The sequence below is a fragment of the Rhinichthys klamathensis genome, unplaced genomic scaffold (genome assembly GCF_029890125.1).
Source record: "Rhinichthys klamathensis goyatoka isolate OS25496 unplaced genomic scaffold, OSU_Roscu_1.1 h1tg000081l_1, whole genome shotgun sequence".
In the NCBI taxonomy this organism is placed as follows: domain Eukaryota; kingdom Metazoa; phylum Chordata; class Actinopteri; order Cypriniformes; family Leuciscidae; genus Rhinichthys; species Rhinichthys klamathensis.
In genome coordinates this window covers 54,083-77,443 of record NW_026606623.1, presented here as the reverse complement: position 1 = coordinate 77,443, position 23,361 = coordinate 54,083, and the positions used below count along the sequence as shown (strand labels likewise).

At 37.8% G+C, this 23,361-nt stretch overlaps 2 protein-coding genes across 2 annotated transcripts; both read left to right on the top strand.

Annotated features, from left to right (window-relative positions):
• Positions 1 to 3,331: 3,331 nt before the first annotated feature.
• On the top strand, positions 3,332 to 16,041 carry agpat3 (1-acylglycerol-3-phosphate O-acyltransferase 3). The gene is made up of 8 exons (XM_056251293.1): positions 3,332 to 3,544; positions 4,567 to 4,736; positions 6,874 to 7,035; positions 10,308 to 10,461; positions 11,815 to 11,917; positions 12,533 to 12,608; positions 12,691 to 12,889; positions 14,720 to 16,041. The coding sequence occupies exons 1-8, from the start codon at positions 3,367 to 3,369 to the stop codon at positions 14,809 to 14,811; spliced, it is 1,134 nt and encodes a 377-aa protein (XP_056107268.1). The 5' UTR covers positions 3,332 to 3,366; the 3' UTR covers positions 14,812 to 16,041.
• Positions 16,042 to 18,295: 2,254 nt separating this feature from the next.
• Positions 18,296 to 20,031, top strand: dleu7 (deleted in lymphocytic leukemia 7). Its single transcript, XM_056251292.1, has 2 exons — positions 18,296 to 18,654; positions 19,270 to 20,031. Exons 1-2 carry the CDS (start codon positions 18,355 to 18,357, stop codon positions 19,471 to 19,473), a joined length of 504 nt encoding a protein of 167 aa, XP_056107267.1. The 5' UTR covers positions 18,296 to 18,354; the 3' UTR covers positions 19,474 to 20,031.
• Positions 20,032 to 23,361: the final 3,330 nt, after the last annotated feature.

The window sequence follows — 23,361 nt, the reverse complement described above, 5'->3', positions numbered from 1 at the left end:
TGGTGGTGGTGGTGGTGTAATGGTGTGGGGGATGTTTTCTTGGCACACTTTAGGCCCCTTAGTGCCAATTGGGCATCGTTTAAATGCCACGGCCTACCTGAGCATTGTTTCTGACCGTGTCCATCCCTTTATGGCCACAATGTACCCATCCTCTGATGGCTACTTCCAGCAGGATAATGCACCATGTCACAAAGCTCGAATCATTTCAAATTGGTTTCTTGAACATAAACAATGAGTTCACTGTACTAAAATGGCCCCCACAGTCACCAGATCTCAACCCAATAGAGCATCTTTGGGATGTGGTGGAACGGGAGCTTCGTGCCCTGGATGTGCATCCCACAAATCTCCATCAACTGCAAGATGCTATCCTATCAATATGGGCCAACATTTCTAAAGAATGCTTTCAGCACCTTGTTGAATCAATGCCACGTAGAATTAAGGCAGTTCTGAAGGCGAAAGGGGGTCAAACACAGTATTAGTATGGTGTTCCTAATAATCCTTTAGGTGAGTGTATATGTGCATAAAGGTACAGAATGGAGGTAGATTATAAATAACACACAACCACTTCCCCCATGTTTTACTTGCTAATGTATCAGATGTTTTTGCTGCTATCATATGATGCTTGTTTTATTAATATTTGCACATAGATACCATTTATTGCATTGTTGTTTGGGTCAGGCAGAAATGTGCAAAAATCTCTAAGGGAAAAGTACCTACTGGCCACAAAATGCTTCACATGGAGATAATTTTTATCAGTGTAAGGCATCTTTCAAACTAGATCTTATGACTCTCCAAATCCACCATAATTTTTTCACTTGCTGCTCGCTCACAACAGGGATTTTATTTTACACACACAAAAACACCATCAAACAGACTGTGCTTGTCAGATAATGTCGGACTGAAAGTATGGGCCATCGGGCAAAACGAATGTAATTTCATCACAACAGTATTGCACTTTGTAATGATATTAGTTATTGTAGTAGGATGGTTGACTGAACTGAACTTTGTTATCAGAGCAGACACAGATAACACTTTATTTTAGTGTCCTTGTTACACTATAAATTATGCATAATTAGATGCAACTAACTACATAAACCTAACCCTGACCCTATAGTAAGATGTAGATGTAGTTAATTATCATTACTCCGTACTTGTTTGTATAACTACGTTGTAACACAGACACCTTAAAATAAAGTGTAACCGAGACACATAGGCCTACTAACAGAGAAAAGGATAGTATTAATGGGGTCAGACGGGCCACCTGCAGGTTACGAGACGGCCAGTTAAAGTAGTTTGGGAACGTGCAGAGTCACTGGTTTTCTGCATTAAGCTGCAATCCTCTCTTTTCATTTGGTTAAGCAGTGCTTTAAAAGATTATTTGGAAAATACATTTGCTGAAACGCTTATTTTGTTGGAGTATTTGATATTAATCCAGTGCTTTCTCTTGCAGTTGTTGTCTTGTTATCGGATTAAGCCGTGCTGGAATATAAAGCTTGATAAGCTTTCAAAATCAATTTGAAAGTGGAGACCTTTAGATCCAGTTCTGGTGTTTGTGAGAGTGAGATTTTTGTACGTGACAAATCATGTTGAGATGCTGTCGTGTTATGAAAGAGGGAGAGCTAAAGTTGGGGGGGGGAGGAGCTGCAAAAACCAGGCGGTGTCAATGCGAGAGAGAGAAATTGGAGGAGGTGACTGGAGCTCCTCCAATTGGGTGAGAGGGTGTGTGTTTGCGTGGGGCATGTGTAGTGAAGTTGTGTGTGCGCACTGTGCTGCTGCATGTGGAATTTTTGGTGCCTATGCCTAAGGGTCTGTGGTCATGAACTCTCGCCTACTTTAAGCTGTATCTTCGTGTATCGGGACAGGATGTGGAAGTAAAAATAAACAGGACTAAATGTGATATTGGTGACGGTTGTATTCACGACTGGGGCTGTCATGAAATCTCTAAATGCGCTCTGTCTCCTTCTCTCTCAGGTCGGTGGTACTAAGTGAAGGGCCGTGTAAAAGAGGGTTGTAGAGAAGAACCCACTGTGGTGAGTTAAACATCCGTTCACTATATTGACTTGGATAACTGAAATGATTAAATGTATTATTAAACATGAACATGAGAGAGTACCTGGATTGACTGGTACATGATTTTATTTTTAAAGGGGTCATATAATGCCATTTTTGTACAAGCTAGTATGATTCTTTAGGGTCTAAATTAAAAGTTTGTAATATACTTTAATTAAAAATTCTCATTAGTATTGTAAGAAAACACTTATTTTACTTGGTCAAAAACAGCTCTGTTTTCAGCACGCCGTTTCAGTGCATATGCCTTTAAATGATAATGAGCTTTGCTCACCCCGCCTCTCTGTTCTGTGTGTACACCGTTTGTAACACAATAACCATAACGCGTTGTTCAGTATAAACGTGGGATTATGAATTATATTGAGAACGTCATACATAGAAAACATGCCGTAATGTACCCTAAGTGTAAACCTTAGACGCATTCATTGTGAAGCGTGCAGCTAGCGATTTGCAAAGATTAATATAAATATTAATATAAAGTTTAATAAAACGTTACACTCACTTCAGTTGTTCTAGAGGTTCAGCAGGAACACGAATAGTTGGTACCGATCCTTTTTTCATGAGCAGCTTCTTAGCAAATCCAGCTTTATACTGACCCTCCTTATAAAGCAGTCTGGTGAGAAATGATTCGCGCAAACATGAAAGCATTGACGTTGCTCGTGGGGAATATTCCCTTCGAAAACAAACTCAGCCACTGCGTCTTCAGAGGTTCGGATTTAGGAACGTTAAAATGACTGTGTTCGTTATTACACCCAAGAACAGAACACCACAATCGCTTAGACGCCATTCTGCTCATAGACAGTGCTCCAGCATATCAACAATGACCGCGCCGGTCCGCGCAGACTATGATTGACAGCTTCCTCACGAGCGAGGGCGGGTCTGTGTTGAAACGCTGCTGTCAATCAACAATCGTGGGAGGGGCATCCGAGCGTGTGACGTCACAAAATCGAACGGCTCAATTTGAGGCAGGGGAAAACATATAAGGAGATTAAAACAAAAACACTGGATGGATTTTTATCATTTTATGATGGTTGTGTACAGGCACTGCCAACACACATTTCAGTACAATCAACTTGTAAAAGTGCATGTACCATTATATGACCCCTTTAATGCATGCTATTAATAATATTGATCAGTACTAATATGCATGCAGTTGTTCATGACAGCATGAGTGTGATTTTGATATTATGTTAATATTTTGTGCATTATTGTGTCTGCTGCTTAATGATCTGAGTAAGTTTGATTTGTTCTCTTTCAGCAGTGTGTGTGTGTGTGTGTGTGTGGAAGGGGCTCTCAGTCATGGGTGTGGTGGCGTGGCTGAAGAGCCTGTTCGTACTGCAGCTCTTGATTGGCTTCGTGTTCGTTGTGAGCGGCCTCATTATCAACTTCACGCAGCTCTGCACCTGTGTGCTGTGGCCCTTCGACAAACAGCTGTACCGCAAGATCAACACCAGACTCTCCTACTCGCTATGGAGCCGTGAGTTGGTTTTGTCGCTGCACACATTTTGCATGCGTTTTTACAGACATGTGGTAATGAGAAGTTATAGTTGCTTTTAAGGGCATTTATTCCAAATCTTATGTACCTGTTACTGTAGTATATAAAGAATTTGCAGATGGATAGCACTTGGATAGTATGTGTTTTCTTTCTTTTTTTTTTAACATTTGTCAGATCACTTTAGCGTTATGCTAAGAAATTTTATGTAAATTTATGCGGCATTATGGTGTTTGTACTACACTTCAAACGCACAGACTTTTGTACATTTAGCAGGACTGGTTTTGCATGTTACATGTATGATCAGTGTTTCGGTAATACATTAAGCACACTTTCCATTAAGAGACGATACTTTGTTTTAAATTTAAAATATAATTAGTATCATTTAATTTAAAAGACACAAATCCCATGCTTTTTGGTGTCAGAACAATATCTAACATAGTAACTAATATCTACCTACTATATCTAGTACCTAGGATGAAAAGTAGGTCTTTTTAAAATTACTTTTTTCTAATTGCTGATTTAAATTCCTGTCCATTTATTTTTGTTTAATAGGTAAAAGTTTTAACGTTTATTGCTCGAAAATAAAACCACACCGATCAGCATTTTAAACGTTCAGAGGTCCAAAGTTTGCCAGCACTCAATTCAAATGTATTTGCATTTACATTTACGTTTATTCATTTAGCAGACGCTTTTATCCGGAGCAGCTTACAAATGAGAATTATATAACCCGAAGCAATTGATCCAGAGCAGGCAGCAATTTGCATTCTGCTTGTCACGATATAGATCATTCTAATTCATCTAGCATCATAACACCTATTACGTGTGTCGAATAATGACACTTTTGCCTTCTGTAGAGCTGCTTTATTGCTGAATTGAACTGAAGAACTTGTTTGATGAAGCTTGCATCATTTATTCTGTTATTTTCCTGTTTATCTCTGTAAAGCTATTTTGAAACAATCTGTATTGTACAAAGGTGACGTGACTTTACTCTACTTTCCTAACAGAGTTGGTGATGTTGTTGGAGTGGTGGTCTGGCACAGATTGCACTCTGTACACCGATCAGGCCACAGTGGATAAGTTCGGGAAAGAGCACGTCATCATCATCCTAAACCACAACTATGAGATTGATTTCTTGTGTGGCTGGACCATTTGTGAGAGATACGGCGTGCTGGGGGTGAGTCCCGACGAGGTTGTGAAGGGCGGCGTTAGCTTTGAGGTGTAATAGTCGTGTAGAAGACCTGTCGACTTCAAATGCATCCCAACTGAAATGCAACCTCACAATGTGTGAGAAGATTGTGCTCATGATGCGCAAAGTTTTCCACACACGACACTTTAATTTGGATGTTATAATGTGGCTGAGATACTCCAATTAGTAAATAAAGGTTTAAATAAAAAAATAGTATTGGGTTTCACAATGCATCGTAATGAAATTTTGGCTGAAAATGTATTCATGAAAGAGCATAATTATGCTAAATACAGTATAAGACATCTCTTATGTAAGGGTTTGGCCTGTGATGGCCATTAAACCGTAACTGTGACTATATTAACATGCAATATCATGGATGAAAAAGACTTTACTAAAAAATAAAAACTTTATTTTTGTAAAGAAAAAAAAAAGAGGAGACAAAATATTACAGACCTCTACTATGAGCTTTCTTGCTTGTGGTTGCCAAATTTCACAAGATTAAATCTCCCAATCCAAACTTTTCCTTTAAAAGGATACATTTTCAACCATGCGCACGCGCTCTCTCTACACTGCTCAAGTGCCGCTGTCTGATGATCCAAAAATAAAAGCTGGAGTTTAGCGATCTCCATTGAGATATTCTGCTTAAATGAAAGTGTGTCGAAATTTGCAATCAAATCTTCTCAGTGATGAACTGTATTAAATCCAAATAAGAATATGGTTGCTGAATAAATGCACTTAAAGGATTAGTTCACTTTTAAAAAAACTTTTGCTGATAATTTACTCACCCCCATGTCATCCAAGATGTCCATGTCTTTCTTTCTTCAGTCGAAAAGAAATTAAGGTTTTTGATGAAAATATTCCAGGATTTTTCTCCATATAATGCACTTTGCTGGGCACCAAACGGTTCAAGGTCCAAAAGACAGTTTCAGTGCAAACTGCAAACTGTTCAAAGGGCTTTAAACGATTCCAGATGATGAATAAGGGTCTTATCAAGCGAAACGATCGCTCAGTTAAAAAATAAATAACAAAGTTTAAGTTTTATAAGCTCAAATGCTCGCCTTGCTCTGTTCTGTGATGCACGTTCTTGACTCTCCTGTTCGAACTCGTTCATCAAAATGAACAAATCTTTTTTCGAGTCATTTGGTTCATTTAACGAACGAAATGAACGAATTGACTCGGAAAAAGATTCGTTCATTTTGATGAACGAGTTCGAACAGGAGAGTTACACAGAACAGAGCAAGGCGAGCATTTGAGCTTATAAAACTTAAACTTTGTTATTTATTTTTTAACTGAGCGATCGTTTCGCTTGATAAGACCCTTATTCATCGTCTGGAATCGTTTAAAGCCCTTTGAACAGTTTGCAGTTTGCACTGAAACTGTCTTTTGGACCTTGAACCGTTTGGTGCCCAGCAAAGTGCATTATATGGAGAAAAATCCTGGAATGTTTTCATCAAAAACCTTAATTTCTTTTCGACTGAAGAAAGAAAGACATGGACATCTTGGATGACATGGGGGTGAGTAAATTATCAGCAAAAGTTTTTTTAAAAGTGAACTAATCCTTTAAGCAACTTCTGTTTGACAATAGAAAGTCTTTTATGCTGTTGTGCGATTTATCATTTTAAGCGAAATAATCATTTAACCAGTATGCAGCATGATGAAAATGTGACTGCGTTTTCATTGACTGAAACTAGACTAAAATGCCCAGGCATTTAGAAACTAAAACTTGACTAAACAAAAACATGACATGGTTGACTAAATATGATTAAGAGTAAAAAGTAAATTTGACACAGGACTAAGACTAAATTCAAAAAGAGCTGACAAAATGAACACTATTGCCCATGCAACTTTTCTAATATTCATTTAAGTTTTTCATCAAAAGATTAAATAAATAAATGTATAACTTCTTTATTTCAATTAATTAAATGTTTTTAAATAGTTTTAGTTTTAACACTGCTTTGTTCTATATTTAGTAATCTTAGGCTAAATCCCAAGAGATTAATTTGTTGGATTTAGTTGTTTTGATTGAGTGGGTGATTTGTATTCTTCTCTATCCTCTCCTCCTACCTCTCTGAATCCTTTTTTTTTTTTTTTTTTTTTGCCCTTTATTTTCAAATTTCGTATCCAGAGTTCTAAGGTTCTGGCTAAACACGAACTGCTGAAAGTGCCTCTGGTTGGCTGGACGTGGTACTTCCTGGAAATAGTCTTCTGTAAGCGGAAGTGGGAGGAGGACAGGGAAACTGTCTTCAGTGGGCTGAACCGTCTCCGAGATTACCCAGAATACATGTGGGTGAGTACACTGACCTGTCAGGATGCTCTAATGAGCTGATAATTAAGCAGAGCTTTGACAAGTCACTAAAGTGATGTGTTCAGACTATTTGTTTATCGCATTTGAAGCTAACCAAATCTCACTCACTCCAATTTTTTTTTAATGGTTCAGAACAATTTAATACCATTGATTGGCGTATTTAGGCACTTTAGACTTATTGTTTTTGTTTGTTTTTTGGGGTGGTTAAATTTTTGCTTATCCTTTTTACAGTTTCCTTTAAACCATGCAATGTTGCAGTTTCTAATAAAATTACTTGACAAACCCAATTCACATTTGGAGCTTAGTGTTACTTTTGCTCAGTGAAGGTGCATTGACACATTTAACCAAGGTTCAGAGATTGCAAATAAATAAATAAATAACAGAAATCGCAAAGAAGTGTGAATGCAAAGTAAAACTTTTTCCCTTACTCGGTTCATAAGAAAAAGGTTTTCTCTTTTAAAGGTTATAAAAAAAACACTATTATAATTATAAAACCTAATTAGAGGCACATGGCCATGTCTTAATTCTTCATTTATGATTCCTGGTATTCTTGTTTGAATTATGTAGTTTAGTGGGTTTATGTATTTATTCATTCATTCTATTAAATACCAATTATACAGGAAACAGGAAACGCTACCAGGTAAATGCCCACCTATTCCCCTGTGACCAATTACCCGGAAATGCATACTCAAAATAAAAAATAAAAGGCAAACATTTTCTGTGCTTACAAATATTATATACACTGCACATATACACGTATACAAAAAAAGTTGCTATTTGGATTTAAATAGCCAATACATGCTTAAGAGTCTATGATTGGATGATCATTATTGCAGAGATTATTATGTTTCTAGCATGTTGTATGTTTGGCAACAGTTCTTCTTCTAACCCTAATCGATGGAGTGTGTATCTTTTCATTTCTTAAACAACCATGCAGGAAGACATATCATATCCATATTCCAGGATGACAATGTCAAGATTCATCCACTTAAAAATTGAAGGAATGGTTGGGAATGGAGCATGAAGAATCATTTTCACATCTGAATCCAGACCTTAAATTCATTCAAGTCTTTGGGATGTGCTGGAGGAGACTTTACACAGAGTGCTGGACTCTTGCATTGTCAATTCAAGATCTTGACCAAAAATGTATGCACCTCTTGATGGAAATAACATCACAACATTTATTTCCATCAAGAGGTGCATTAATTTTTGGTCAAGAATTGTTGCCAAATATATATCATGCTAGAAACATAATAATCACTACAATAATGATCCAATCATAGACTCTTAAAGTCCCCCTGTAATCAATAATTGTATCCCTAAAACTCATCTTAGTTCACCAAAATTACATATTTAAAGGGCATATTGCAGGTTAGAGGACCCAACGAGTCAATGTATAGAAAAATAATGTAGGAACTAGATTTTCTTTAAAATATTCTTATAAATACGCTACATAAGCTTCTGGAGTCGTTTTTGTGAGAACATTTTACTTCCGCGTCTGAAAATGGGTGTGGTGTGCATTACGTAATGGGCGGGAGAGCGGTCGATTCAAACAACAGGAAAACAATGGATCGCAATGACATTTCGGACGCTGAGGAAATACTTACTCGTATGACGGACTACAGCCATACAATTATGAGCCTGCTATGCTGCCAAGAGAGCAGGGACAGGCCAGGATTAATGTTAGACAGAACGGTCAGAGACACATTGAGTTGTGGTGTGAGGAGAACCAGTGGAGAACAGGACAGGTGTCTTGGTGAGAGACGTACTTATAGATATACACGTTCGCTAACGATATACATGTGCTCACAATATTGTACAGATTATAACCATCGTATATCAGGCCAGCAGACATTAGTATGTTTAGGGTAGATGTATACTATTAAATGTATAAAAACTATACTTGAGTATATTTCTATTGTAAGTTACTAAAAACACACTCTAGTACATTTTTAAAACATATTTTTCATCTGGGTTATAACATAAACAGAAAATTAAAGATTTGAATATTTAATCAACCTAGTAATTTTGTTTTTCAATTACAAGTTGCCTCTATTTAGGGCATGACTACCTATATCACACTATTTGATGCCATTGGTACAGTATACGACGATCAATATTCTTGCTTCGGCATCCCATGTTAAACTCCATCATATCGCCGGGATGATAATCCTCCGATCTGAAGTGAACGCTACACACGATCTGAAGTGAAAGCTACACACGACCGCGTTTCTCGAAGCCGATGCGGAAGAGAAATCCCGTCTCTTCACCTGCACAAACCGCACCAGGCACGAAAGATATACAGCACCGTTTTTCTTGTTATGGAAACCTGTGGACTCGATGTCCTGACAGGCCGGAGTTTTTGCAACCTCCACAAACACAATAATTTACCATGACAATGATAGATTGAAATACAAAAACTACCGAAAACACACTGACTCACGGCCGCTCTCACTGAATGCCAGCCTGCTCTGCACTGAGGCGAGGCTGAGGCTCCCTAGCGTGACGTAAAATGACGCGATGTTGAAAAAAAAGCCGTTTTTACGAGCAGTCCAAGAAACGCTCACTTTATCTACTAAATTAGTGCCCTTATGTCGTTTTAAAACATTTTAAATCCTGCATTACCTTTTCATATGGTATTTTCATACAAGGTTATATATTAATTTAGTTTTTTTTTTTACCTACAATATGCTCTTTAAACGTTTTTTCCTTGAAAAAAACATTCTTCAACCCTTAAAGTTCTATGAATATGCAAATTAGCCCCGCCTCCACTCACTCACACCAGCTCAGAAATCCACTCGTTGGCGATCACACGTTGGCTTGATTTGGTTACAAGGTAGTTTGTGACGTCAGAAACGCCAGCGATTTCAAACCGCGTTTTTTGTTCAGTGACGTTTTAAGGTGAAAATGGTGTTGACTCATGAATTTCCACATGGTTTGTCTTAAAGCAGATTAAAAACACCACATAGACATATAAACAACATTAAAAGCTTGATTTACACCACAGGGGGACTTTAAGCATTTACCTATTTAAATTCAAACAGCGACTTTTTTTTTTTATGACTGGGCAGTGTATGTTTGCATATATACGTCAGTGTTACTCAGTGTATCTCCAGCGGTGAGGTCACTTATGACGTGGTCCGATTGGAAGTTTCCGTTGGCAGAGATTACGAAGTGATAGGATTACTCTGATTAACACTGACCTAAGAGTAACAATCCTCTGGTGTGTGTGTGTGTGTGTGTGTGTTTGCCAGTTCCTGCTGTACTGTGAAGGAACGAGGTTTACAGAAAAGAAGCATCAGATAAGCATGCAGGTGGCCGAGAGTAAGGGTCTTCCAAAACTGAAGTACCACCTGCTGCCCCGCACCAAAGGATTCACCACTACACTGCAATGCCTGAAGGGAACAGGTCAGACGAACGCTTCCACACACTCCATCACTGTCATATAGATACTGTTTACACAGAGCTGCTATGCGTTACCCTGTTAAAAGAGTTCATTGCTTCCTGGGTGAGTGATGGGCACCAGGACGTGAGTTAAGAAAATCCAAGTGTCTCTAAACCACAAATGTGCTCAACAAATGTGTTTTCTGGATGTTCACCGCCCTGGGGTCTAATACTAATGTTCAAGTATCAATTATTCCTAGAATTTACATGTTCCCAGAAAGCTCTTTGACACGTTGCCATAAGAAAATTCCACCTCAGTGATCGAGAGACTCTCATGTCTGTCTGTCACATGCGGTCTAAATATAGGCGGTGAGTGTAGACTATATTTTTAGCTATACACTGCCGTTCAAAGGTTGCTCACTAAGGCTGCATTTATTTCATTAAAAATTCAGTGAAAATGTAATATAATTTTTCTGCATCATTACTCCAGTCTTCAGTGTCACATGATGCTTCAGAAATCATTCTAATATGATGATTTGCTGCTGAGAAACATTTATTATTATTATTATTATCAATGTTGAAAACAGCTGCTTAATATTTTTATGAAAACCTTGATACACTTTTGATCAATTTAATACATCCTTGCTGAATAGAAATCTTAATTTCTTTGAAAATAATAATAATAATAATAATCTTACTGACCCCCAACTTTTGAACGTTGTGTAAATAAGAAGCATAAATTATTGGGGTCCAGTATTATTTTGACGCAAGTGTGAGGTCTCCTCTTTTTAGGTATGAAGTAATGGCATGTCATCACTACACATCATAATATGATGCTTATTACAATTATTTATGTGTGATATTGGGATTTTGTTCCATGATGCATTCTAATTCTTCAGTAATTATTATTTGACGTCACTTGCAAATTGCTTGTTTCAATATTGTTCTTCCTGTAATGAGTTGACTGAAATGTATTTGTGAACTTGTTTTGAATGCAGATGGGGCGTCATGAATATGTGCAGCCACGCTACACTGGTTTTCGTACCAATTATACTCAATTTATACTCTCTTGAGCTCCTTCCCCTCTTATCCTGCCATGAATACTATGCAGTGCTCTCAATCTTTAATTACATTAGAAACGTTATTTACTTTAAAGGAGTTGCAAAAAATTGCCATTTTGCCAAATTTTCATTTCCAAACCTATAACTGTTTTCCTCTGTGGAACACAGAAGATTATATTTTTGAACAATGCTGGTAACCGAACAGTTTTGGTGACCATTGACTTCCATTGTATGAATAAAAACACGTGAGAATGAGTGAATATTGAGCGAAAATTCCATTACATCACATCGAAATGTATTTTTCCTGTTTCAACAGTAAAAGCTGTGTACGATGTCACGCTGAACTTCAAAGACAAGCAGAACCCAACCCTGCTGGGAATTGTTAGCGGGAAGAAATACAAAGCAGACCTGAGCGTCAGGTGAGTTCATTTTAATTGGGTATAATAGATTAGCTTCTTAACTTGCATAATCTGAGATTTTAACTGACGGTGGATAAATCAAGATAAATGTCTGTGAGTCCAAGATTTTCATTCACAAAGTTTGGAATGTTTTTTTTTTTTATCTTACTGCTGGCCTGAGATCTCCTTAAATATTTGGATAAAGGTTGTAACCAAGAGGATCTGCGCCTTGTTATTAAAAGGAATAGTTCACTTCAAAATGAAAATTCTGTCATCATTTACTCACCCTCAAGTTGTTTCAAACCTGTATGAATTTCTTTCTTCTTCTGAACACAAAAGAAGATATTTTGAAGAATGTCGGTAACCAAACAGTTGATGGACCCCATTGACTTCCATAGTGTTGTTTTTACAATGGAAGTCAATGGGGTCCATCAACTGTCTGGTTATCGACATTCTTCAAAATATCTTCTTTTGTGTTCAGCAGGAGAAAGGAATTCATACAGGTTTGAAACAACTTGATGACAGAATTTTCATTTTTATGTGAACTATTCCTTTAACCAAGTTGTTCTGCATGTACAGCGCCCTCTATTGGTGTGTTTTATGTGCTGCTCTGACCCCTCACTGTTCTATCCGCAGGCGCTTCCCTGTGGAGGAGATTCCTGATGATGAAAAGGAGTGTGCTAATTGGTTACACAAGCTCTATCAAGAGAAGGTATGAAGCTAAATCTTTAAAAACCTAGTTCAAATATATAGTTTTATATGAACATGTTTGAAACATAACCCTCTCCTTCAAGGATGCGTTACAAGAGCACTATGAGAAGGAGGGCAGTTACCCCGGCCCCACCATCATACCCAAACGTCGGATTTGGACTCTGCTGAACTTCCTGTTCTGGGCTACTCTCCTGCTTTCTCCGCTTATTAACTTTGCCTGGGATGTCTTTGTCAGCGGCTCTCCCCTCCTCATCATTGGCTTCATGATCTTCCTCATTGTCGGTCAGTTGTTGTTTTCTTAATGTGATATCGGAGTTGTTTTAAAACATTTTATTACAGGATAGCTTTTACTTGATTACTGGTTTAATTCTGTTGTTTAATTTAAATTTTCCCACTTGTCTTTGTTGTAAAGCTACTTTTATAGGCATTATTTAAAACAAAGCTATTATTATTATTGTAGCTTATTTATAAAATCCCCATGAATTAAAATGATAGTTTACATGGGCTCTTAATCCATATCTGATAGCTTCGGTGTACACTTAGATGACAAAATTAGCTTCCAGTGCAAATTCATATTTAACCTAAACTATCTGCTGATTTTGTTTAAAGTAGTGATGCACCTAAATATTTTTTTTACCAAAACAGTGAAATTATTCATTTCGCTGAACATTAATACCGAAAATAAAGTTTGGGTAATTATAATTTGATTATTATTGGGTTAATTATGCTGTTTGGGTTGTAGTGTTCTCAGTTGATACATTTAAATCAGTCCTAGTGTATATACTACGATACACTGGCGGTTTTTTAATGTTCTTGAGTTTTTAAGTCTTTTATGTTAATCAAGGCTGCATTTATTTGATGAAAAATACAGCAAAAACCTTAATATTGTGAAATATTATTACAATTAAAAATAACTGTTTTCTATTTTAATATATATTATGAAATGTAATTTATTCCTGTGATGTCAAAGCTGAATTTTCAGCTTCATTACTCCAGTCTTCAGTGTCACATGATATGATATCAGTCTAATATGCTGATTACCTGTTGTACTTTTTTATTTATTTAAAAAAGAAAATCCTGTTTCAGCCAAACATTGTCATTTGCCGTAATTACGGTGCATCACTATTTTTTCCAATAAAATGTTATATGGAATGATAATGTCCCTTTTCTCTAAAACATAAATATGCCTTTACCTAGCAATAATCAAGATTCATCTATTTTTCCTCAGTTATTATGATTATTAAAATGATTTTTAAAATATTTACTTTATTACCTCTCCAACACATTTATTGATTGGGTGGTTTTGCCATGTTTGAGAATGGCGGGAACTAAAAGCTATTGCCTATTTGGTAACGCTTTAGTTTGGGGACCAATTCTCAATATTAACTAGTTGCTTATTAGCATGCATATTACTAGGATATTGGCTGTTTATTAGTACTTATAAAGCACATATCAATGCCTTATTCTTCATGATGATATTCTACATCCCTTAATCCTACCCAATTCCTAAACTTAATAACTACCTTACTAACTATTAATAAGCAGCAATTATGAGTTTATTGAGGCAAAAGTCGTAGTTAATAGTTAGTTAATATTGAGAATTGAACCCTAATCTAAAGTGTGACCAACTATTTTTTTTCACATCTTTTTACTTGGTGAAAAGAAATAGAAATGTAGTGTGTAAACTTTCTTCTTATAACCTTAGGAGATCGTACCGAAGACGTTGTGGTAATATGATGGTAATGAAATTACGAAGCTACAATGTTGTAGTTACGTTGTAAGTCATGAAATTACCAAAAAGTACCAATAAATTACGTAACTGGTACATCGTGTGTTAGCTGGGAAGGATTTGGCATGCAGGTATGAATGTTAAGCAAAGTGGGATGGTACTTGTGTGCGTGTTAATTTAAACATTTTTGAGAAATGTATTAGCTTAGTTCAAATTCCTAAAAATTTGGGTTGCGGATTAATGACCATGGGAAAATGTGGGTCCCATGGCCAAACCAGTTGAGATCCACAGCGGTATGGCATCAGTTAATGAGTTTTGGATGAGGGATAGAGTTGAGTGCACTAGTTAATTCTTTATCCCTGTCACTGTTTCTCTCTTCGCAGCTTCTGTAGCAGTTCGCCGGCTCATTGGAGTAACCGAAGTGAACAAGACCGGATCCAGCTATGGCAACGTAGAGGCCAAGAAGGAGAACTAAACATTTTCATCGTGTCAACACCATGTGGCCACTGTAACGCTCACCCTACGGTCCAGCCTCAGGCACAGAGCTGCCCTGTGTGCAGTTATCCTTCTTTTTACAAAAAAAAAATCTAATAAAAAATCAAATAAAAATGAATGAAATATTAAAAATCTCTTCAATGCAGCATTGGGAGGTATATAGGGATATAACTATAGATATAACTTAAACACACTAGTCTAAAAACATTATGATAATTTTTATGAACCAACTAAATGGGAAATAGAAGAGAAGAAGCGCTCAACAGCTGCGGATCGATGCCGATATGCTTGTCTCCTCTGGCGGAGAAAGATGAGATGACCTAGAGAGACCAACCGCTGATTCTAGTCACCCTATCAGTGACTTTTCCCTCCTGTTTAGCCCCGCCCATTTTCCCTAACAAGCTCACTTGCTGACCTAGTTCTCTATTAATATTTATCATCTCCGGAAGTGCTTTGTAACACTTCCTTCTCTGCATCTACACTATCAGCACCTCCATATCAGTAGCCGTTTCTTCACAGCGTTTCTCTTTGGATCACTCGAGTCACTCGAACTGATTTTCTATGCTCAGAATTTCACGTTACGGGCCGGCAGAGCATGCTGCAGTTGAAGAAGACAGACAGCCCAGCCAATCAGAGATGAGATGGTCATGTCACAGTCCCTAACTAACAAATGAACTGCTGTAGATCTTTGTCGGGGGTCTATTGCAGCTGGAGTGACATTGATGGACACTGTTATATGACCAACTTGACGTTAATAGAAATGGATTGAGCAGGGTTTCTAAGGAAAAGTATGTCTTCTGTAACTTTACCTTTTCACAATGGTGTCTTATCCCACTCCATCACCATTGCATTACTGGGTATACTGAATAAGCAATACATGTTTTCTACCAATGTACTCCTATATACCTAGAGCAGGGGTGTCCAGACTCCGTCCAGGAGGGCTGCTGTCCTGCAGACTTAAGCTCCAACTAGCTGAACCCTGCAGGACAGTGGCCCTCCAGGAGCAGGGTTGTACAGCCCTGACCTATGGCACCTCTTTAGTCAATTTTGTCCAAATAATTAAAGGCCCGTGGACTGAGATTAATTTGCCCACCATCTCTAGTCATGTGTAACTAATGAAATATAGGGGTTAAAGAGTGAGATACTGAGAGGAGCTGAATGACCAAGAAGAAAACGATCAGTTCTGTCAATAAACAAAGATTGTGAAACCTGTTTAGTGTGATCTAATGACACTAATGGTTTTGTAACCCCCTCCCCAAATTTCATGGCGAAACAGGAAACGACCCATGCAAGCCTTAACGGAACAGAACAGTGCAGCTTCTGTGGTGTGTGCTTGGACAGTCCCGTGTGGTTGTGATTCTCACATATTGTGCAGGTTTGCTGGTCCTCAAATCATCCTTCACTCACTGTGAGATACACAACATTCATGTAGGGATCTGAAGATGTGGAATTCATAAGATCTGCGTGACACAAGTGTAGCAGATGTGGTTTATAATTTCGTTCAAAGACCAAAGTTCATGAAACTAAAATATGGATGTACCAGGATTCGTTTTTACCTGGTTGGAGGAATAGTGAGTTGACGTATTTTTATTTTCACCAGTTATGAGACTGAATCTATTAATTTGACTGAAAGCAGTGATTGCCACCGCTAAGGAGGCACCGTTTTTTAGGAGATGATGCTTTTCATGTATCTGATTGGTTTGCGTAAAAAAACATGTAATAAATGGTTGACATTTCAGAGTAAGCTTGCTGATCTGGGATCAGTGATTGCAGTTAAGACCACTACGGACAGGGCCTGTGCTCTAATGCTGTTAATGAATGTGTTACCTGATCTGAGGCCAGAATTACCTCTGCTTGTAATAAATGTTGCTACTATATACTGCAGTGTCGGACTGACAAGATTGAGTTTGTAAAGTACAGACTAAATGGCAGACTGCTAAACAATATAGAGAGTGTTTCTGACTTGCATTTAAGTTAAATCCCTTCTCGAAGAAGGCGGTATGTGAACAGAGGCTGAGTAGAACTAGAATTTTAGTCTGTTAAAATCGCCAACTTTTTTGTATTTTCTTCCAGATTAATTAAAGCATTCAGTGTATGATTGGAACTGGATTTGTTTCATTTCATACTATGAATAACCAGGTAGTCTATAGGAATATAATAATATAATGAAAGATGCATTAACTGATTACACCTTGTAAAGAATAGAACTGCAAAAAAAGTATTGGTTCGCTTATTGATTACTCGAATATGTCTCTGCAGAAGTATAAATAAACCAACAATCAAAATTTTTGACACGCTTGACTGCATGTTATGAAATCTTTTGATCCAAAGGCTTATGCTGCAATGCCTAAAATAAGTTTTGTAGACAATTTAATTAGTGTTTTATTTCAAATTTGTAATGACTTATGAAATGTGTATAGTAGTAATAAAGAGTGTGTCCATATTTTTTACCCTTTAGTGCCTGAAAAAAAAAAATGCTGATTAGGGACTTTCATTTCAGATGAAGTCTTAGATTTGAGGCTTTGTTGTGAAATGCAAGCACCTCCTGTCTGTTTAGACATTGTCAGCTGTGATCTCTTCCCTGCAATCGCATGACTTCGGTTTCATCAAGTCATGCAAGTCCGCTTTTCTTCTCTTTTTTCATTATTCTGTTATTTTGTTTTTGCAACATAGAAAAAAATACAAAATAACAGTAGAGGCAGAACCAACAGCCTTTGTTATTAATGTATTCAACAAATATGCTGTTGCAAAAAGAAAAGAAAAAAAAGTAGGGTGGGTATATTATAATTTAAAGGGATAGTTCACCCACAAATTAAAATTCTGTCATCATTTACTCACCCTCAAGTTGTTCCAAACCTGTATGCATTTCTTTCTTCAGCTGAACACAAAAGGAGATATTTTGTAGAATGTCGGTAACCAAAGGAAAATATGCAAGCCTTAACGGAACAGAACATGCATGCAGCTTCTGTGGTGGTGTGTGCTTGGACAGTCCCGTGTGGTTGTGGTTCTCACATATTGTGCAGGTTTGCTGGTCCTCAAATCATCCTTCACTCACTGTGAGATAAACAACATTCATGTAGGGATTTGAAGATGTGGAATTCATAAGAGCGTGACACAAGTGTAGCAGATGTGGGCTATTTAGTCAAAGACCAAAGTTCACGAAACTAAAATATGGTTGTACCAGGTTTCGTTGTATTTGGCTACCTGATGTGTTACTGATAATTGGAAACAAACGGTTGTATCGCCCGTGTAGTAGGTGTGTGAAACAACCTCCCCACCCCCAGTTAACCGCTTTCTGAGCAACTCAAATAAAGGAGGCAGGACTATCAGGTTGCATTTGCATATGTAAGCAAGTGCTTATCCACTGCAGACACAAAACAATGGGGAAGTCGTTGAAGAAACCGTCTTCTCCAGCAAAAGAAAAAAACACTTGTCACGTTGTTTCGACGACCAGAGCCATCTCTCGCATCATTTGTGCGACTGTGCTCAATGCTGCCGATCTGTCGGTGACCAGGTGATAGACATGGGGCTCTGCTCTTTAACACATCAGATCGATGCCTTAAACATCCTTCATGAACTGCGAGCTCACGCCACAGCCAGTAATGCAGATGGCGAAGGCCAGTGTTCAGGTGCTTTATCGGCCGGTAAAGTCGTGGTTCGCCCGGGCGATGTGATGAAGGAGCCCCGCAGGATGAAGACCATCGCGGAGAGAGCTCGAGAGAGCTGCCTCACACGACTGCTCGAGATACTGACACAGCTCATATCTGTCGAGGAAGACTTTATAAAAGAGGTTTCCTACGAGAAGAGTTTGCTCAAGCGTAAGGTAAGATGTTTTTGTGTTTCTGCTGTAGTCTAGATAGTGTCAATTTTGTGTTGTAACGACACAGTTGTTCTAAAAAATATTACGTCTATCAGGCTACCTATGTTGGATTAGTCATTAATTCTGGTCTAGTAAGCCATTCAACTAAAAATAACGCAGTGGACGTATTGGAATCAAATGCATTCGAAGCAAATGAAAAATATTTTTTTTCAAAAAGGCTTTTTAAACAGTAGGCTAGGTGTTTCCACACGTGCTGACTATACAGTGTTTTGGTTGAATTGTGATTAAATATAGGCCTATACACAATATTGGCATCTACGGTTCCATAAATGAAGACTCTTTATCATCCATAGAACCTTTCCATTCCAAAAAAGCTTCTTTATAGAAAAAAAAGGTTGATTCAGATTATTAAAATGTTCACACCAAGTCAAAATGGTTCTTCTATAGCATCTCTGTGAAAATCCCCTTTTGGAGCCTTTATTTCATAAGAGTGTGTGCATATAGCCTACTGTTTATAGGCCTATATAGTATGTGGATGCTAAACTCATGGCTTTACTTGAATGTGATTATATCTAGCCTCTTTTTCGAATTAATCATATTTTTTGTCCTTTCTTTCAGGACAGTGTTGAGCTGAAGAACATATGCTTGAGAATGGCTATTGCAGAAGGTTATTGCTCTAATAGAGATTTGAGGGAACTTCGGGACTGTCTTCGACATATTGTCGGTAACCTGCTCGCATGTGTGCGAGATGAAAACAATCTCTCGTCCACCGTGACCACTCGCAGACTGAGGGAGCTATCCAACTCCTTCCCTGATATCTGAAGATGGAGAGATTTGTGAATTCTAAGGAACTACCTCTAGCTCGTAAACAAGAACACACTACCTTTTCTTAGAAAAGAAACAAGCCAAGAACTATCCGTGAATCATCAATAAATGTGAAATCCGATTCTGATTGAAGGTGTTGATCTTCACAAGAAGTGTTTTGCGATGAAAGCTGTCTATATCTCCAGCTTTTTGAGAGTTGTCTTCGTATTTATTGTTTTGCGTCAGTCAGTACTCAAGCCTAAGGATGACAAAACAACATTCTCTCAACGCATGCCAGTATCATGAGTCTGTACTCTGCTGACTGTACAGGTAAATCAAGTCTAATAGCTGCTAGTGCTGAATCCACTCTCAACTCAGCGGATGGGATGGCTGTCACACCTCGGGATGGTCTGGTGTGGCCGCCTTTGTCATCTGCTAAAAAAAGAGTTAAGGAGTGTTTTGGGTGGGGGAGGGGAGTGTATAAAATGCATGTTGTATTTGTGTATTTGTGAAATTAAAGGATTACGATATTACAGTGTAATTATGTTCCAAATAAAATCATTTTCAGTGTTACAACTCACCTTGTTAGTCTTAAATATTTGATTATGAATTCCAGGTTTTACTTTTTTTTGTTTGTTTGATCATTCCAATTCAATCAGAATCACTATTAGCCAAAACATTATTACCACCCAGAATGCTGTTGGTCCACTGCGTGCTGTCAAAACAGCGCCAACCCACTGAGACGCGGACTCTACAAGACCTCTAAAGGTGGTCTGTAGGATCTGGCACCAAGATGTTTGTAGGAGATCATACCAGTCCTGTAGGTTGCGAAGTGAAGCCGATGAACTTGTTGGTCCAGCACATCCCACAGATGCTCAATTGTAGAGATCTGGGGAATTACACCTTGAACTCTTCATGTTCCTCAAAGCATTCCTGAACAATATGTGCAGTGTGGCCCGGTGCGTTATCCTCCTGAAACAGGCCACTTCCACCAGGGAACACCATTGTCATGAAGGGGTGTACCTGACCTGCAACAATGTTTAGGTAGGTGGCCCGTGTCAAATTCACATCCACATGAATGATCAGACTCAGAGTTTCCCAACAGAACATTGCCCAGAGAATCACACTCCCTCCACCGGCTTGTCGTCGTCCCACCGTGCATCCTGGTGCCATCACTTCCCCAGGTAAACAGCGCACACATTTCCTCCCATAACCATCATTGAAATTTTGTGTGACTTGCCACAGTAGACCTTCTGTTGGCTCGGACCAGACAGGATAGCCTTTGTTGCCATCGTGCATCGATGAGTTTTGGCTCCCAGTGCCCTGTTACCGGTTTGTGGTTTGTCCATCCTCAGACCACTGTTGGTAAATTCTCACCACTGCTGACCTGAAACAACACAGGCCTTGCTGTTATAGAGATACTCTGACCCAGTCGCCTTGCCATAACAATTTGGCCCTTGTCAAAGTCCCTTAGATTTTTATTCCTGCCGATTTCTCCTGCATCCAAACACGTTGATTATGAGAACTGATTTACCATCTAATCTTCCCAGAACTTAATATTTAGCTTTGGTAGGAGATGATCAACGATATTCGCTTCACCTGTGATATACCAGAGTATACATAATGTTTTGGCTCATCTGTATATCATTTTGCTGTGTGAATCAATTATAGGAATTTAAACATGGATTGAATCATCTCTTGTCACTAGATGGTGCCCAAAACCAGCTTTATACTAATTTAAGCTGCCTTGAGCCCTATGTCTGAAGATTTATTCAATTTTTACTAGTGCTGATCAATTATGTTACACTTATGTAGGCCTATGTATGCATTCAAATAATAAAAATATCAAATCAAGAGGGAATTACTTCAAAGAAATATGGCAAATGATGTAAAATACTGGTAAAGAAAACATCTGAATGTTCTGAGATGAGAATGTTCTGTCATGTAGTGTAGGCCTACATTTAAAAAGGACAAGCTAGTGAATGTATTAAAGGTCTAGAACAGTGTTTCTCAACCAGGGGTCCTGCACGGAAACCTCAGGATGACTTAAAAGTATATTCATTAATACATTATTATTATATTAAAATAATCTAGTGTAAATTAAACCTGAACTAAAACTGAAACTAATGTAAACTGAAATGTGTATATATATAATTCAGTCCAAAAGGTTGAGAACCACTTAGTCTAGGTCCTAGGATGATGAATATTTTGTGAGATTGTCAGAATCAAGTCTGATCAATAGAGGGCGCCATTCACACGTGTTATGTGTTTTGTGGTTTCACAGAATACGACTCAAATTCAAAATCTCTCAGGTTTGGGAATTCATTATTAGAGGGAGTCATGTGTCATCTGTTCCACATCTCAAATTGTGCGTGGAGCTGTAAAGATTGTCCTACTGGTGAGTAATGACAGCATTCTAGATTTACCATCCAACAGAGGAAGTGTTGACCATTTAAAACTGAATTAAAAACAGCTGAGTCAGTTAAAACGGGCAAACTTCTCATTTTACCGTGTAATATCCTTCAGTTTTGGAAACCCATGAAGACCATTTTCTACTAAAGATCTTCTCATCTGATTCAAGTATTACTCTTAGAAAAAAAAGTTTAAATGGGGTTCTATATACAGAACCCAATAGGGTTCTTAACTCAATTTTAAAGAACCCTTTATACCAAAAAGGTATAGGAAAAATGTCTTAAATTATTGCATAATGTTTAACAAGTTCTTTTTTCTAGTGATAAAGTATGTTTACAAGCTGCTTAATTAATAATTAAAAAAAAATAATTAAAACTATAATATGACCCCATGATGTGAACCCCTAAAAGGTTTTATAAAGCGCCTGCTACAGTATCACCATTTAAGGGTCTATAAAGATACATTTTTTTCCAAGAGTGTGCTAACCATTTTAACCATAAGTGTTTCTAAATAGACAGCCTATAGTTCCAAGTTCAAAGTCAAAAGTTGAATTTTCTTTAACCATTTTTTTTCTCCCTCAAACATCATCAGACCAATCACAAACTTTCTGAGGAGAAAACTTTTCTTTTGTGCCCTGTCTGAGGCTGGTCTCTCATGGCGTTGTTGTTTGCTGTTATTTAGCATCCACATCCACAAGACCGATTGAACTCGGCAACCCCAGGCTCATGGAGGTCTGGGTTGAACCACTGTGGGCTCCTGACAGGCCAATGAGAAGCCAGCGCTGTGACTGTAGACAGTTGGATAGCTGGGCTATTATGTCACTTCCTGGGACATGGCAGAGCAGACCCAGACAGATGAGTAAAAGGATGAGTGTTGTGTGAGAGGAGGATCAGAGGAGAAGGCCAGGCGCTGTTGGGGGTCCGAAACTGCCTGTCTTTGTCTCTCTTTCGCCAAAACACTGTCTTTTTAGACATTGTCGACACTTCAATCTAATGACTTTCTTGTGTTACTTGTGTTTGAGTGTCTCAAGATTCTCCTCTTGCATTTACATTTTTTCCCTCGTCCTTTTCCCTCTTGTGTTTTTTCTTTTTTATCTCCACCTGATAGGAGTTCATACTATTCATTTTTTTTATATATATTGTATAGATGAGACTTGGGCAAGTTGACACACTTTTTAATCTATTTTAATCTATTTCTGTTTAGGTAGGCTATACATTAATGGCTCGAAAATACTTAAAATTAAAAATACTACACATTTCTACCATTATTGCCCACAAAATAAGATACAGCTGGGTAAGTTTTCCCAATGTAAAGCTTATAGGTTTTTCTGATTTAAATATATATATATATATATATATATATATATATATATATATATATATATATATATATATATATATATATATATATATATGAAACCTCAGCAAAAAAGTAATGATGCAAAATATTGGAGTCAGTATTTGACAGTAAATAATTTTATACTAAAAAAATCTA

Coding starts and splice junctions, on each gene's coding strand:
- agpat3 (XM_056251293.1), top strand. CDS start 3,367: ATGGGTGTGGTGGCGTGGCTGAAGAGCCTGTTCGTACTGCAGCTCTTG. Junction 4,737..6,873: donor AGAGATACGGCGTGCTGGGG/GTGAGTCCCGAC, acceptor TTTCGTATCCAG/AGTTCTAAGGTTCTGGCTAA. Junction 10,462..11,814: donor GCAATGCCTGAAGGGAACAG/GTCAGACGAACG, acceptor CTGTTTCAACAG/TAAAAGCTGTGTACGATGTC.
- dleu7 (XM_056251292.1), top strand. CDS start 18,355: ATGGGGCTCTGCTCTTTAACACATCAGATCGATGCCTTAAACATCCTT. Junction 18,655..19,269: donor AGAGTTTGCTCAAGCGTAAG/GTAAGATGTTTT, acceptor CCTTTCTTTCAG/GACAGTGTTGAGCTGAAGAA.